The sequence below is a fragment of the Podarcis melisellensis genome (assembly GCF_964234715.1).
Source record: "Podarcis melisellensis genome assembly, chromosome: 1".
NCBI lineage: Eukaryota > Metazoa > Chordata > Lepidosauria > Squamata > Lacertidae > Podarcis > Podarcis melisellensis.
The window spans coordinates 12,236,392-12,253,936 of NC_138528.1; the positions used below are offsets into that span (position 1 = coordinate 12,236,392).

The 17,545-nt window shown below is 44.9% G+C and overlaps 1 protein-coding gene across 6 annotated transcripts in view; it reads left to right on the forward strand.

The window, feature by feature from the left end:
* The window catches only part of CEP170B (centrosomal protein 170B), an 88,716-nt gene that overhangs the window by 65,118 nt on the left and 6,053 nt on the right, over window positions 1-17,545 (forward strand). For 4 of the 6 annotated variants that reach the window (XR_014167849.1, XM_081908910.1, XM_081908911.1 and 1 more), the window contains exons 13-19: window positions 311-557; window positions 4,688-4,847; window positions 9,190-9,228; window positions 11,945-12,091; window positions 13,897-13,985; window positions 15,280-15,373; window positions 16,253-16,304. Coding sequence is in view for 5 of the 6 variants with exons in the window: in XM_081908910.1 (XP_081765036.1) it covers window positions 311-557; window positions 4,688-4,847; window positions 9,190-9,228; window positions 11,945-12,091; window positions 13,897-13,985; window positions 15,280-15,373; window positions 16,253-16,304 (828 nt within the window). In the remaining variant the exon portion in view is untranslated. The remainder of the gene's footprint in view (window positions 1-310; window positions 558-4,687; window positions 4,848-9,189; window positions 9,229-11,944; window positions 12,092-13,896; window positions 13,986-15,279; window positions 15,374-16,252; window positions 16,305-17,545) is intronic. The other 2 variants (XM_081908914.1, XM_081908913.1) reach the window with 2 other exon arrangements.

Consider the following 17,545-nt stretch of genomic DNA (forward strand, 5'->3'; position numbering starts at 1 on the left):
AGAAGTGCGATAACGTTATATGGTTGTTGTTTTTTTTTAAAAAAGGTGGCATCTGTATTCGCCCACAGTAAAAATGCAAACAATTCCATCTTTTTATTCCTCCAAAGTTCTCTGCATTTGGTGGGATGCACAGGAGTTTCCTAGTTCACCTTCCTGCTCCTCCTGCTCCTTGGGCTGTTTTTGCATTCACGGTTTTTTGTTTGTTTCTTAACCTTTTGAAGCCTGTCTCAAAAGTCTTTTTCTTTGCCTTCTCTCCTTCCTATTCTTCTTCCCCACCACCGCCGCCCGAAACCAATTCATTTCTTATAAGCTTCAAGGCGGCGGCCGCAGGGCTCAGATTACACTTCCACTTCCGAGGAGGAGTATGGCTCAAACCACAGCTCCCCTAAACACAAACGCTCCCATACTTCAACAGCTACCCAGACGCCCAGGGCCCGGGGCTCCGGACTGAATAAGCAGAAGCACAGCAACAGCAGGGAGACGGAAGACGAAGACTACGACGATCACGACCCCTACAACTTCATGGCGCAGACGGCAGAGATTGCCGAAATCGCCAGGTGAGGGACGGGTTGCGGCGGCATGTTGAGCTGTTGGAACCTAAACCATTGGTGGCACACTGTGGGTCAGGTGAGAAGAGAAGGTAGGAATGAAGGAGGGTGGAATATTGGTTGTGTAGTGTTATGCAAGGTAGAAAGAGCTGGGCCCAGGGGTTGGTAAACTTTTTCAGCAGGGGGCCGGTCCACTGTCCCTCAGACCTTGTGGGGGGCCAGACTATATTTTGAAAAAAAATAAAATAAAAAATGAACGAATTCCTATGCACACTGCACATATTTTATTTTATTATTACGGTCACAGACCAGTTCCGGCTCACTTACAATATCAGGAAAATCATAAAACACAACAGGAATACATTGAATTGCAATTGAATATAACAGAGACAATTCAGATATTTGTTGTTGTTTAGTTGTTGAGTCGTGTCCGACTCTTCATGACCCCATGGACCAGAGCACGCCAGGCACTCCTGTCTTCCATTGCCTCCCGCAGTTTGGTCAAACTCATGTTGGTAGCTTCGAGAACACTGTCCAACCATCTCATCCTCTGTCGTCCCCTTCTCCTTGTGCCCTCCATCTTTCCCAACATCAGGGTCTTTTCCAGGGAGTCTTCTCTTCTCATGAGGTGGCCAAAGTATTGGAGCCTCAGCTTCAGGATCTGTCCTTCCAGTGAGCACTCAGGGCTGATTTCCTTCAGAATGGAGAGGTTTGATCTTCTTGCAGTCCATGGGACTCTCAAGAGTCTCCTCCAGCACCACAATTCAAAAGCATCAATTCTTCGGCGATCAGCCTTCTTTATGGTCCAGCTCTCACTTCCATACATCACTACTGGGAAAATTCAGATATAGAGGCAGTTAAAAATATATATTAAATCTTGATCACTGCACATATTGTATTTGAAGTGCATAAAAAACAGGAAAAACAATACAAATAACCCAGAGATGCATTTTAAATAAAAGGATACAGCATGAAGGAGCACCAGGCAGGCCCCACAATTAACCCAGAGATGCATTTTAAATGGACACAGCCACCCCCCCAATGACTCTCCTCTCCCTTCTCCACAGCACCAGACAAGCCCCAGTGGTTGCTTATCTGTGTCTTGTGAGTGGCAGGGGCTGGCGGCGGCAGAGGGATGATGAGCGGCGTGCGAAAGGGCTCCGGAGAGGGGCTGCTTTAAATGGCCGCTCGACCTCTCATGCTGCTGCTGCTGGCACCGACAAAGCCCTGCCCCTTCCTCTCAACTCTAGGCAGAGCAAGGAGAAGCCAGGAGGAGGGAGGGAGGCGCCGGCGCCACGGTGTGTGGGTGTGTGTGGGGAGGGGGAACGGCACAGCCCAAATGTTCAGATCCGCACGGCAATTCCCAGACCATCCGCAGGCCGAATCCAGAAGGCAACTGGGCCGGATCCGGCCCCTGGGCCTTAGTTTGCCAACCCAAGAGCTGGGCTCATCTGCGCTATGCGGCTCCAAAAGTTGGGTGCCTCCCCCGTTCTTTATCTCCCACAGCAGTGCAAACCGCCTCCAGACAGCCTGCCCAAGATGGACACACACACCCTTGTCCTTCTTGCTTCTTCCCAGCAACCCTTGCTCAAAACTCTCTTTTTCTGTCACCTCACACCCAGTTGCCCTGGCCGACTTACAAAGCTCCAGTCTCTGTTCACAACTAAGGGCAGAACAGTTCTCTTGCATTGCCAATGGCTCTCAACGGCCCTGTATTGCTTCTTAATGGCCTTAGCTTGGCCTGGGGTCATTTTGTATATTCTAGCCCAGGAATTCCTCTGTAGTTTGTATTTCGCCCTTCACACCCCAAATCATCAAAACCCTACTATTTATTAATGTCTTGGCTTTAGCCCTGCCCCCCAAATCTATAACAATACATTTAAAGCAGTATCACCCCACTTCTAACAGTCGTGGCTCCCCCCCCCAAGAATTATGGGAGCTGTAGTTTGTTAAGGGTGTTGAGAGTTGTTAGGAGACCCCTGTTCCTCTCACAGAGCCACAATTCCCAGTGTTTCCTGGAGAGGAAGTTGTGGACTCTCCTTCCTTGGGGGCTTTTAAGCAGAGGCTGGATGGCTATCGGTCATGGATGCTTTAGCTGAGATTCCTGGATTGCAGGGGGCTGGACTAGATGACCCTCGAGGTCCCTTCCAAGTCTACAATTCTAGGATTCTGTGATTGATAACCATTCTGGGAATTGTAGGTCTGGGAGGACAATAGTTTTTGGTTTTGACTCAACCCACTGTGGATATGACAGCAACCATGCTTTTGCCATTCCACTGAACTGGGAAACCATGGTTAATTAGAAGCCTGGTTGCTCATGATGCAAAGGGAGGAATGAAGGGTTTTGTGTGCTTGAGCAAAAGGGCCTGTTCTCCAAACTCTTACTGTCCAAACTATTCATTTGGCACCTTAAGAACTAGCCGATTTATTGTAGCGTAAGCATCAATCTAGGCTGACTCAGTGTAAGGCAACTTTCTTTACCAATATGAAAGGTTGTTGCAAGGCTTACTGAGATAATGCTAATCCCCCTCAACACTATAATAAGGTTAAGTATTATATTATTAGCATTCTCCTTTTAAAAAATCATATGCGTCAAAAAACGCGTAGGAAAAGTTCAGGTTGCACAGCTGTTAACGGGAAAGCCTTGTGGGAAGGTTGCGTTACACAATCTTGCCGTTGTAGTTGCTGAATAAATCTGGCGGTCGGCTCATTCTGGTGCGGTACGTTGTCTTCTTGATAATGGCACAGCTGGGTGTTTAAGGGATGGCAGCTCTTCAGGAACTTAAGCATTACACAGCTCTCTGTGTTCTATAAATACTTTCTGCTTAAGAAGCCAGCTCTCACAGATTGCAGAAGCTAAGGCTGCATGCTTGCCTGTGATCCGTCTGGCGTCAGGGGCAGAAGGTGCTCTGCCGGATTTTGCAAAAAGGCCGCCCCATAATTGCAGTCTTTGCCTCCCGCCTCTGCTGCGGCTTCTGAATCAACAGGGAGGCACAGTCTAGAATAGCAAGTGAGGGTTCAAAGGGAAATTAGTCCCCCTTGTTTACACTGGGCTTAATCACGTAATTGAGGCATCAGAAGAAACTGCTTCGGCCCCAGACAAACCTAGCCACTCAATTAGTCATGCAGTTCTGAATATTACTCCATTTTAGCTCACTTGTGCCTTTTTGTTTCCAAGGAAACAGCTGAAAGGTACCGTATTTCTGTAACCTTGCATGTTTCTGCGGAATCTTATTCACCGCATAGAAAACAGGACTGCAACCTTCAATCCCTTTAGCTGGTAAATTAATCAACTAAAGTTTTAGCTGATAAATTTTCAGGAGGCCAGTTTTCATCAGTGAAGCTGAACATTCAGAGCACACTTGCCTAGTTTCTGAGATTATCTTTATTCTGCTTAGTTGCACCAATCAGGAATTTTAAAAAGAAAATGTTAACAGTTGACATTTCCATGTAATGATAAGTGATAGTTTTGATCAAATTGTGACTTAACTCACGCTTCATTTAGTATCGCAGAAAGGTGTTGGGAAATTCCAATTTAATTACATGTCTTTGATTAATAAATCATTTGGTTAGAAACAAACGATGATCAATTAAAACCCCCCACAAAAAGACAACAGAAGAGATAATGCAAGAACCAGATTTTAATGTATTGTCCTGAGGTAGCAAAATAGACGTTCTGCAATTTCATAATTTAATAAGTGTAACTGCAAAACTAAATTGGGTTGTGCATTTTTCAAGGGCGAGGATCTTTCCCTTGGTGTGTGAGACAGAGTGAGTGAGTGAGAGAGAGAGAATTATAGTTCCAGTTTTTTCTTGAGTACAGTGGTACCTTGGGTTAAGTACTTTATTCGTTCTGGAGGTCTGTTCTTAACCTGAACCTGTTCTTAACCTGAAGCACCACTTTAGCTAATGGGGCCTCCTGCTGCCGCAGCACGATTTCTGTTCTCATCCTGAAGCAAAGTTCTTAACCTGAAGCATTATTTCTGGGTTAGCGGAGTCTGTAACCTGAAGTGTATGTAACCTGAAGCGAGGTACCGCTGTATATCCCCTGTCTAGATAAGATGTAGACAAGGGCTGAGCATGATGGCTTTGTAGCTGAACGTTCCTCAGTCCTTAAGTTCTCCATGCTGTTCCTCCAGATTGAGCCAGACTTTGGTGAAGGACGTAGCGATCCTTGCTCGAGAGATTCATGACGTTGCTGGAGATGGAGATTCCCAGAGCTCATCGGGAACGGGGCCAAGCACCTCCCACAGTTCTGTGCCTAACACCCCTGCCTCTACCATATCAGCAAGGGAAGAGGTAAGATGCCGGCTTAAGACCTATGCGGTAGTGAATGCAACCAAAATACAGAGGTTAGAGGAAGCTTCATTAGGTCAGAGCAGCATTTCCCAAACGTGGGTCTCCAGCTGGTTTTGGACTACAATTCCTATCATCCATGGCCACTGGTCTTGCTAGCTAGGGATGATGGGAGTTGTAGTCCAACAACAGCTAGAGACCCAAGTTTGGGAAAAGCTGAGCCAGAGGCTCCCAGTCGACCCAATCCCTGTTTCAGAAATTCTGTACCAGCTAAGGCCCATCTAAATTCCCCTTGATTTCCTCTCCTTCTTGGGAGCAGAGGAAGAAAAACACACGCCACGCTCTCAATTTAGTAAAATTAACTTTAGCTCACCCCACCTATGCCCTTTTTGCTTGTTCTTTCTTTTGTAGCAAAATGATGTCAAAAGCTGTTGGGATACAAAACCAGTTCTCCACCAAAATGTTTAGTTACAGAGACTCCTGCCGTATTTCCGCAACCCTCTCAGCAGCTTCCAGTAATGGGGACCAGGAAGAGGGACTGTGATGGGATGCCAGGCATGGGGTGGTGGTAACGGCAGTCCCGTGCCCAGTTCTTCCTCTTCTCCAAGTGACACTTGGTTCCTGAAATGTGTGACCTGTCTTCATCACACCCTGTGTTTCTCTGCCCCCAAGCCTTGTGGCTGGTTACCGGTTGCTGTTAGATTGGGGTAGGAACATGCACAATGCCCTGATGTTGCGTCTTGTTCCTCCCTATGTTTTGCAATCAGTTTCCCTTTCACAAAGAATTCTGGTGTTGGATATTGGAAATCTGCTGTATTCAAGGTCAGCTCTCCCCACTGAAAGTCAAGCCTTCGTTTTGGGATTTTTGTTAAGTTGTGGGTGAACATATCAGACGACACAGCGATTCTTCAAACAGCTCTTGTTTATTCACAGGCCAGAACATAACTGAACTGAAGGGTTCAGTCAGCCTGCTTATATAGAGCTCCAGTACAATGTTACTGTAACAAATTTCTAAAACTATCCAATCACTGAACGTCACTTTCGATCCCTTATTTGCATAACTATCTACAGTATCCCCCTGCTGGCCCAGGGTGAGAACTTCAGTACATAACAATTTTTATAAGACATGGTGCACTCCCCACAAACACCCCTCCTTTCTCACTAAGATTCAGTAACTGGCTAGCTTTTCTACATTACATCCAAGTTTTATACTCCACGATCATTCATTTTGCATGCACATTCATATGCAAAGCTGCAACATGTATCTTTTCAGTTAAGGAGGGAGTAAGAGGTACTTCTTTCTGGTTGCACTCTCTGTCATAGTGCCATTATCGTGCATGGCGCTTTACAGAGTTCGAGCGAATCGGTCCCTTCCTCCTGGAGTTTATAACCAGAAATTCAACACAGGAGGAAGTGAGAGAGGAGACAGGGAGGGAAGGGGTAACAGACTCCTGTTCTTGAGAACAAAACTACTAAAACTCTTGGAGCATGCAACTGTGGTTAATGGGGACTGGGGCGAGATCAGGGCATTACATCAATGTTTCATCACCTTCAATGGCTTCTAGCCAATTCAGAGTACAGGGATTAATGTCTAAAGCCCTAAATGGCTTGAGGTCAGGATACCAGAAGGATCACCTCCCCTGTACATACCTGCCCGGACTATAAGAGCCTCACTGGAGACCCTTTTTCCAGGTTCCCCCACCTAGTGAAGTGAGCTGGATGGATACTAGGGATAGGGCCTTCTCAGTGGTGGTGCCCTGTTCCTGGAATGCTCTCCCCAGAGAGGTTGGCCTGGAGTTTGCATTGGGAATTTTCAGTGATAGCAGGGAGACCATTTCATGTTTTTAGTTCTTGCAACTACTTTGTTTCCCCCCTGGTCGGTTGTTAGTGTTGTTGCATTGATCCTATGCTGCTTTGTTCGCTGGTTTTTGCTCATTTTATGTAGGTGCTGCTTTTATATTGATTGTTTTCGTGATGGTATTTAAATTCAATGAAATGCAATTTCTGGACTGCCCAGAGGACATGGTTAACCGGGAGGTATTAAACGTGATTGCTTTGCAACTGAAATCTCTTTCGCTTGCACAGCCCTGCATCTCTCTAATTTGAAACCTCCGTCCAGTGGTTGCCCCCTGCAGTTCCTGAGCAGGAGGACCCTGTTCTGCCAAGTCAGTTTTGAGAAGAGCAATTCCTCTTTTAGCAAAAATAGCCATTCAAGGGTACTGCCAACAAATCCAATTCAGCACCTCTGAAAGCAAAGACAGGAAAAGTTAAGCTAAATAATAATACAGCTGGCAGTGGTTAGAGGGTTGGGCTAGGACCCAGGAGATGAGAGTTCGAATCTCCACTCAGCCATGAAGCCTGCTCAATGACCTTAGGGTAGAAATATAATCATATGTGTGTACATTGTGTCTTGGCCTCCTCACACTGGAGTTAGAATCCCTACTGTAAACCATCGGAAAAGCCTTAGTTCTGTTGTTATGTTCTTCTGGTGGTTGTATATTATGAGTTACCAAGGCAGAGCCCGGGGCACTCAGTTGGGAGGGCGATATTTTCCCAACAGAGAATGGGTAACATTGGGTTATTAAATTACTTACTTGCAGATCTTGTCGTTTGAAGCTGCCAAATAACCATTCTCCCTCTTATCTCTCAGTTCCATATGGACTTTTTATTGCCTGTAAGTAAAATATTAATAGAAATAGATTAGTATAGTATAGAGAAGTCTTCGTGTGTGTGTGTGTGGTGTTTTGTAGACCTGCTGTACTTCCCCACCTTTAAAATCTGGTTGAAATAGCAGTGATTTGCAGGTGGAAAAGAAACCCTGTAGCTCCCATTCTCATACAAGCAAGCTAGGCTTAGATGCATGTGGTGGTCTGTAAACTATGGGACTTGATCTTGTGTCTATAAATAAGGATACCTGCTGGGAAGGCTGGAGAACTAAGGTGTTAAAGTTGAGAGGAAAACGCCATTAAAATATGATAACCCCAACCTGAACGTTTTGTTTGTTTGAGCTATAGGTGCAATCCTAATCCCAACTAATGGAGATAGTGCAGCAATTGAGTCTGGATTGAACCCAATGCTGTCCTGTGATGGCGGGTGGGGCCAGCTCAGCCACTCTCCACCCCCATGTTGGGGCTTTTGGCTGGCAGCCCCTAGCAACAGGGAACCTGCCAACAGCACTGGCCCCCCTTCCTGCACATTTGGTGGGCACAATGGGGAATTTTATGCCAGCGGAGTGCCTCTGTGCAATCCAGCCTCCCCAACCTGGCACAAAGTGGGTTTGGATTCCACCCTGGGACCTGAAAGGGGGACACCCCTAACCCAAAATAAAGGCTGCCACCTTCCCATCACTAACCCGGAGACAAGAGGTCATGGTTGATGCTGTCAGTCTACTTGGAGTGATATCCCGCTTTATCACTACCCTAAGGAGTCTCAAAGCGGCCAACAACCTCCTTTCCCTTCCTCCCCCACAACAAACACTCTGTGAGGTGAGTGGGGCTGAGAGACTTCAAAGAAGTGTGACTAGCCCAAGGTCACCCAGCAGCTGCACGTGGAGGAGTGGGGAAGCGAACCCGGTTCACCAGATTACGAGTCCACCACTCTTAACCACTACACCACACTGGCTCTTGGGGAGTTGGGGAGATTTGTTCCTCCCTCCCTTAATGCCAGCAGCCTGCAGGCTTAACCCCCACCTCAAAGATCACCCCACCCCAAGTCCAAAGATCACCCTACAGTGTCCTTAAAAGATGCTCAGTGTAAGATTTTAGCAGCACTTCAAGGGCTTTTCTCTGTTGCTTTTGGACATCTGCTAGTGCCTCTCTCTGTGCTCCGGTCCAGTTTTGGTATCTAAACGCAGCTCTTGGAAAGCAACCAAGAGTCCCTGCCATCTTAAAGCCATATCTTGCACAATTTTCTATTTTCCATAATTTTTCAGAAGGATACCTTAATCTACATACATTCATGATGATTATTTTTTTTCTGGAGAATACCTTGATTAGTAAATCTTGACTCATCATAGTGTCATTTCCTGTTAAACGATCTTGGGTACCAGCGCTGGGAAGGAGCCGCCATCAGTTCAGGAACCTCTGCCAATCAGAACAGACAATTCAAGACAACATGGATCCTAACTCAATAGGAGGCAGTTTTGCATGCTTGAATGCTATGTTTGAACTTTCTATGATAACATTGCCGCTTCTTTGATTTGCTTTTTGCTTTCTCAGTTACATTATTCTGTACTTTTGCCTTTTGGCTCACCCTCTCTGTATATGTGTGTGCAAATTCTGTTGCTCTTATGATCAACATTGATCTCTTTCTATCTCTTCTTTTTCTTTTCTTTTTTTAAATGCAGATTGCTCATTCATCTTTGCGGGCAGCAATTCCATCTCAGGTGCATTTTCCATCCCACTTATTTCTACTTTTTAAAGCGCTCTTAAAGTTGCTTTTTTAAAAAACAACAACCCTCATTTAAATTAATATGTTTTAAGCTAGGGATGTAGGGTTTTTTTAAAATTAAAAAAAACTATTATTATTTGGCTAATCTTTATGGCATCACCGTTCTCTGCCTTTGTTTTCCTTCCCTGAATTTTCTAGCATTGCATTAATTGCATTTCTTTGATCTGGTTATGTTATATATTTATTAAAGATGAAGTTCAAATAGGAAAAGATGCAATCGGGAGCCGATTATTCCTCCTCGCTCCTGCCCCAACTTTCCCCACCCGTGACCCGAGTATGTTTGACACAACATCTACATGGCATGTATGCACTTAGAGTTCTGTTCACCTGTGCCAGGCCTGTGACATATTTGCCCTTTGATTTTTGGGCTTTTCAGAACGCTGGTTTGTGGAAGTGAACTTGATAGCCCCATTCCCAAAGAAAACGTGCCACCCCCTGCCCCAATTTCTGCTTGTTTGGTGGAAGTTCCGAACTGAAAGCCTGCATGCATATAACTGTATACCCAGGGCTACTTCAAGCCATTTCACTGCATGAAACAAAGGACAATTTCCATATAGAGAAGCTGCCTGGACTGACAGCTGAATTGTACTGAATTGGCCCGAATATAAGCCACACCTTGACAATTCGGCGGCTTGGGGGAGGCTTGGGAGCAGCAGGCGGGCTAGACGCTGTTGCCCCATGCTCCTGGGTTGCTTCCTGGGGAGAGTGGAAGAGAGCTGCACCGCTTTGCCGGTGGCATATGGTTGCGAATATAAGCCACACTTTAACTTTTCACGATTGGAATTTGGAAAACAAAAGTTCGGCTTATATTCAGGCCAATACGGTACTTCAGCGCTGGGGACTAGATAGTGTCCAGCGCTGCACCTAAGCTCTACAGGCCAGATTAGGGGAGACTGTGTGGTCACAGAGCTGTGTCTTTCATCCCCTCACCCCATACACACACACCGGCCCCAGCATCTGCCACTTGAGGCAGCTATACCTAACGGTAGAGCCGGCTGTTTGTATGCACATTAGTTTCCTCCACACGGCTGGCAACCTTGCACAATACGGATCCCAAACTGCTCTGAGGAGCCTAGCACTGCACCCACGTGGGCCTCTCATTCACACCTCCCACCAAACACGCAGAGATTTGGAGGCAGAGCCTGTTGTCCCTGGGTGCAGCCTCCTTCCCTCTTCTGCATGTTCCTGCATCACAAAATTGTATAGTTGGAGGGGCCCCAAAGGCCATCCAGTCTAACCCTCTGCAATGCAGTGAAAGTGCGAAGGGCATTTTTTAAAAAAAATGGTAAGGATTGTATGTTACTTGGGTTTATGCACATGGTAACCTAAGCTGATATGCGCTATTAATACGTGACAGCAAGCATGTGCGGACTGGGAGCATGCTTGCCTGCCACATGGCTGGCTTCGCCCAGTTCAGCTGTGATGTAGGGATGTGCAGATCAGTTTGTTTTGGTTACTCTCTGTTTCTCGTTTGTCAATTCACTTATCCCCGTTTTCACATCAGTTTACATTTTTTAAAAAACAACCACATGAAAATTTGTAGGCTTTTTTGTGTCCCTTTCACCCCATGTACACATTTTTCCTATGCAATTTTGCCTAATATACACTTTTCTTGTTTGCAAGCACCCCCCCCCCCCAATTTCATGCTCTCTTGTGCACTGATAGAACCGTTTTGTCACCTTGCTTTCCCCAATGTACACTTCTTTAAGAAAGCATTTTTTGCTGGTGGGAGAGCTGCACCGCAAAATTCGGTGAACGGCTGGTTGTCACGTTTCGCGTATTTGCGTGGAAAGGGCGAGTTGGGTAGCTCCATGTTAAATTGCGAACTGAACACATTTTTTTTTACTTCCATCCCTGGAGAGATGCAAACAAACGTAAGAACTGCCTGGAAAACGGGTTAACTGAGCAGTGAGCTGAATAGAAAAAGGTGTGCAGAATGCCTTGTGCTGTTTTGATAGTTTCCCTGTGAAATTTTGACTAAACCTAATGGGGGCGTCGGGAAAAGGCCTCAAGATTTTGGAATGGCTAAGGCTGAAAAGACGCATGACACAGGAATGCTGTTGAAAGTGTCGCTGCATCGATAATCTGTTCTCCTCTACTCAACCTGTGATGGGACACCATCACGTTATGAGTTTTTCTTGCGGTTGTAGCTGGTGTTGTCGAACTGGGGCAGGAAAACAGGCTGTGTGATGTCATCAAGTCACATGGAGGGCACCCGTATGCATTAAAGAGGGAAATAACTAGAGGTTGGGCTGCCATTTTCAGGCATGTCCCTGGGATACGTGTAACATGTAGTTTGGCCTAGATGAAGCAGGGCGTAGTGTTCACCTGTGTCAGGCATACCCAAAGTCTGTTTTGGGGGCTTAATCCTGCCCGCTGGATGGTTTAATTCGCCCCTGTGGCAGTTTATTTCCAGGGGGTAAAATCCAAAAAATACCCTCTACAAATTCAATCCTAAGCTCAACAATTTTGGGGTAAAATCATAAAAAAGGTCAACAACTCATGGGGACCTCATGGTCCTTCACTTCATCAAATCTGGCCCTCTTTGAAAAAAGTTTGGACATCACTGATCTATGTGCTTTACCCTACAATTTTATTCCTCTGTCCCGATATACAATAAATTCTCTCGTTGTTTGTTATGTATTTCAAAGCTGGTGCAGCACATACCAGAAGCAAGCCTGAACTACCAGAAGGTGCCTCCTGGCTCAATGGGATTCCACGATTATGACCAAAATATGAATGACAGCCGAGAAGAGGATCTCACAAGGAAAACAAGGATGATGAGAAACAGGGAAGAGGTAAGTTCTTGCCAAGTGTGCTCACAAGCCACACAGCAGATAGTTTAACACCAGGTTGTCAAAGTTGGCAGTTACAGGGCCGCCCACCTGTCAGTCACCTGACGTCGCATAGAGCACAACTCTAGGCTAGCTGATCAGCTGATCCTCAGGGCATGTAGGGAAGGTGGGTGTGGCTCAGGCAAATGGGAAGGTCTTTCGTTCTAATCAGGCCCATGGAAAAAGCCAGGGGTGAGAAGGTGAAAAATGGCTTTGTCATGTATAATGAGACATCAGGAATCACAAGACAGAGAAACCAGTAGGAGAACACTTCAATCTCCCAGGACATTCTATACAAGATCTCAAAGTAGCTGTTTTACTACAAAGGAATTTCAGAAATAGACTGGAAAGAGAAGCTGCTGAATTGCAACTTATTACCAAACTTAAAACCATGGAGAGACCTGGTCTGAACAAAGATATTGGATTCTTATCTCATTATACATGACAAAGCCATTTTTCACCTTCTCACCCCTTGCTTTTTCCTGTAAGACCTATTGCAGTCGTTAAGAGTCGTCAACAGGCTCATCACAGCTATCTGCCAATCACCCATTCCCACCACCCTTCTGAGTAACACCCCTCCCCACCTTCTCACTATATAGAAGGGTCTGGTGACTTCTGTTTCAGTGTATCTGAAGAAGTGTGCATGCACACGAAATCTCATACCAAGAACTAACTTGGTTGGTCTTTAAGGTGCTACTGGAAGGAATTTTTTTTGTTTTGACTATGGCAGACCAACACGGCTACCTATCTGTAATAATAATAATAATAATAATAATAATAATAATAATAATAATAATAATAATTTATTGTTTATACCCTGCCCATCTGGCTGGGTTTCCCCAGCCGCTATGGGCGACTTCCAACAAAAGATTAAAAATACATTAAAACATCAGTCATTAAAAACTTCCCTAAAGAGGGCCTCCTTCAGTTGTCTTTTAAAAGTAAAATAGTTGTTTATTGCCTTGACATCTGAAGGGAGGGTGTTCCACAGGGCAGGCACCACTACCAAGCAGGCCCTCTGCCTGGTTCCCTGTAACCTCAGTTCTCACAGTGAGAAAACTGCCAGAAGGCCCTCAGAGCTGGACCTCAGGGTCCGGGCTGAATGATGGGAGTGGAGATGCTCCTTCAGGTATACCATCAAGCCCAGCCAACATGATCCAGTGGTCAAGGAACAGGGTAGTTGCAATCTAGCATAGTCTAGCAGGCCACAGGTTTCCCATCCCTGTTTCAGTTTAGCTGATCGAGCAGTAGCCTTTTTGTGATTATTTTTTTAAATTGTTTTTAAAATCATGGAAGGACTTCAGGAAGTTTCAGCAGATTCAAACCAGCTTGTGTGAAAAAAGTACATTGGCTAGGATCCTATGAAATTCTAAATGTATACACCAAGCTTCCCATGCAACCATTTGTATTCTGCCCATTGACACTTATCATATCATCTTATAATCTGCCACTGAAGCCTTTCTCAACCTGTGGGTCCCCAGATGTTGTTGAACTACAACTCCCATCACCCCTAGCTAGCAAGGCCAGAGCTCAGGGATGGTGGGAGTTGTAGTCCAACAACATCTGGGGACCCACAGGTTGAGAACCGCTGTTCTACAAGAAGACCTGATCCCTTCCCTGTTGTCAGTAACACAAAACATTGTTTCCTTTGGGAAAACACCGTGAATATATCCTCCAAATGCTGGGGTCTAATCCTGTTGTAGTACCACTTCTGATAAACACCATCTTCTGCTAAAAGAAATGTTGTTGTTTGTGGTGTTGCGTTTCAGGTAATCTTTGACAACTTGATGCTGAATCCAGTGTCCCAGTTATCCCACACCATCCGGGAACACACAGAGAACCTGGCAGAGAAAATGAAGTGAGTGGATGCCCTCAGTCTAAACTTCACAGTGGCAAAGCTGTGGAGGAAACCTGTTGCACGCTAACCCAGACTCCTGGGTCCGGAGGAGATGACTGATTCAAATAGCGAGGTTTTTTCCTGCCAAGATCTGCACATTTCCCAAGGCCTGTTGGAGATAATGTACTGTATATTGACAGGGAAATGTGGACAATTTGAGAGCCAGTGTGGTGTGGTGGTTAAGAGCGGTGGACTCGTAATCTGGGGAACCGGGTTCGCTTCCCCGCTCCTCCACATGCAGCTGCTGGGTGACCTTGGGCTAGTCACACTTCTCTGAAGTCTCTCAGCCCCACTCACCTCACAGAGTGTTTGTTGTGGGGGAGGAAGGGAAAGGAGGTTGTTAGCTGCTCAGAGACTCCTTAGGGTAGTGAAAGATGGGATATCAAGTCCAAACAACAACAACAACAACTCCTCTTCTTCTTCTTCTTCTTCTTCTTCTTCTTCTTCTTCTTCTTCTTCTTCTTCTTCTTGGAAATATTATGTGCACATTCTCCATGAGGCCTTCTGAATGTGCACTGTAGCAGGTCGTTATACATGTTAATCCCTCCCTCTCTTTATAATACAGTTTCTGTGGGCTCATTTAGAAGCCTAAATTGGAACTGCTGCCTCCCTCCCAATGCCCCTGACTTCAGAATGCAGGGGAGCTCAGAGAACGGTCTTTGATAGAATCATAGAATTGGAAGGGACCCCCAAGAGTCATCTAGTCCAACCCCCTGCAATGCAGGATTCTCAATAGATCACACATGACGGATGGCCATCCAACCTCTGATAAAAACTTCCAAGGAAGGAGAGTCCACAACCTCCCGAGGGAGACCTTTCCACTGGCGAACAGCTCTTAACCACCAGAAAGTTCTTTGTATGTTTCATTGAAATCTCCTTTCCCATAACTAAGGATGATCTTAATGCATCGACAGGCAGATGTGGGAAGTATAAATCTATAAGCCAGGGGCAGGGGAATCTGTGGTTGTCCAGTTGTTGTTGGACTACAACTCCCATCACCCCTATCATCAGCTTGGGCCTGATGGGAATTTAATTTAATTTAATTTTTAATTTATTAAATGTGTAGACCATCCTTCACCCAAAGATCTCAGGGCGATTCACAGCATACAAATATAAAAGGAAGAAGATAAAATACATAATAAAAAAGAGAGAGAGTGGAGACCACAAGGGCCACAGGTTCTCCACCCTAGTTTATTACTGTATTCCCGAGTGTGTTTCTTTTTTTAACAAAATATTATCTTATGTTGTGTGTCAGAATTCTGTTCCAGAATACTGAGCGGACATGGGAGGAGATGGAGGCCAAGATTAACTCTGAAAATGAAGTGCCAATTCTAAAGACCTCAAACAAGGTGGGGAATGTTTGTCCTGAACTGTGCGCTTGGTTTTACAAGATGTCTTTATCGATCTGCAACCCTTAGACTTACATGCACAAACCTACCTTCCTTCTTTTATTTATTTATGGCACAGTTGAGATGAATGCAGGGCACTGGAACGAGTGCAAGGGGGGGGGGCATGATAGAGGTGTATAAAATTATGCGAGAATTCAGGGACAACCAGCAAAACAAAGCTGAATTTTGGAAAGTTCAGGACAGACAGAAGAAAGCAATTTCTTAATGGAGCACATCGTTAAACTATGGAAAGTGCTTCCACTAGAACCACCAACTTGAGTGACTTCGTAAGAGGATTATGCCTCTGATTATCAGTTCCTGGAAATCACAATTGGAGAAAGTGCTGTCACTTTCAAGATCTTCCCCTAAGCATCTTTTCAGCCACTGTGAGAATATGATGTTGGACTAGGCAGCCTCTTCTTCTGTTACGTTCATTGAAATGTGCATCTGAAGCAGAAATCTCGAAACCTGGCACGTTACAGATTTTGGTTCTTAATTTTGTCTCCTTTTTTCACACTTCTTTTTTTTTGAAAGGGCACTGGTACATGGCTGCTCTTAAATGTCAGCAGCAATATCTGCACATTTGTAAGGTCAAAATATTGAGTTTTACTACTACTAGAGGGCGGGTGGGGTGAAGCTTTCAAAAACCAAATGTGACTTTTAAAACCTTTAAATAGAAAAAAATAGAGGCAAATTTAGAAACTTTGCCCCAGTTTATGTTTTAATATGGGAAGTTGAACAGATCTGGAGCTAAACAGAAATTGCTTTCACTGATAGAATAAACGCATTCTCAGTCCCTTGAGCATTTGAATTACTAAACATTTCGTTCTTTATTACTAGGAAATCAGCTCTATTTTGAAGGAGCTCCGCAGAGTCCAGAAACAACTAGAAGGTTTGCCTTATTTTGACTTCCCTGTTTCTCTTTGATTTGCGATAAATGCAGTTTATTGTATTAAGAGCTGGGCTGGATCTACACTCACCTTTTTAAACGTCATTAGAGCGATATTGCCTATGCTGTTCTAAAACGTCACAGGGCATACTGCAAAAATTACATTCATTACCTTATTGTTATTCCTCTGTTCCCCTTACTGCCCGGTTCCTGGTTGCTCTGCAGGGCCCTCTGGTGTCACATTTACTAACGCTTTATTAACCTTCTTAGCAAAACGTAATGTGACCCTTACGTTTTGGAAATCATCCCTTAACTCTTTCTTAAAGTTATAAACCATGAGTGTAGATCCACCCACAGATAAAAGGGAAAGAAGAACATATGTACGTTTCCGAGCACAATTCAAAGTGTTGGTGCTGACCTTTAAAGCCCTAAACGCCTCGGTCCAGTATACCTGAAGGACCGTCTCCACCCCTATCATTCAACTGGGACACTGAGGTCCAGCTCCGAGGGCCTTCTGGCAGTTCCCTCACTGCGAGAAGCAAAGTTACAGGGAACCAGGCAGAGGGGCCATCTCGGTAGTGGCGCCCGCCCTGTGGAAAGCCCTCCCATCTGATTTCAAGGAAGTAAACAACTATCTGACTTTTAGAAGACAGCTGAAGGCAGCCCTGTTTAGGGAAGTTTTTAATGTTTGCTGTTTTATTGCTTTTTATTTATTATTATCATTAATATTTTGTTGGGAGCCGCCCAGAGGGGCTGGGGAAACTCAGCCAGATAGGTGGGGTATAAATAATAAATTATTATTATATTATTATAGTGCCACCTGCTGCCCAGCTCCCTGCATTCCAGGTTTTATATCACCTGGCATTGTTTTGGAGATGGTGATGATGATGGTGATGATGATGATGATGATAATAATAATAATAATAATAATAATAATATTTATACCCTGCTCTTCTGGTTGGGCCTCCCCAGCCACTCTGGGCGGCTCCCAACAGAATATTAATAATAATAATAATAAAGCGATAAAACAGATAACACTTAAGAAACAAAATAAAATAGAAGCCTTTCATCTGCTTGACTGCCAGCCATCAAGTGTGAAGTAACTGGGTTTTAGCATTGAGTGGAGAGAGAGTGAGAGAGAGAGAGAGAGAGAGAGAGAGAGAGAATATGAGAATGTGTAGCCAGCCCTGTAACCCTATAAATCCATCTTAAGTCTGACTTGGCTTTCTCCCCCTCTTTTCTGC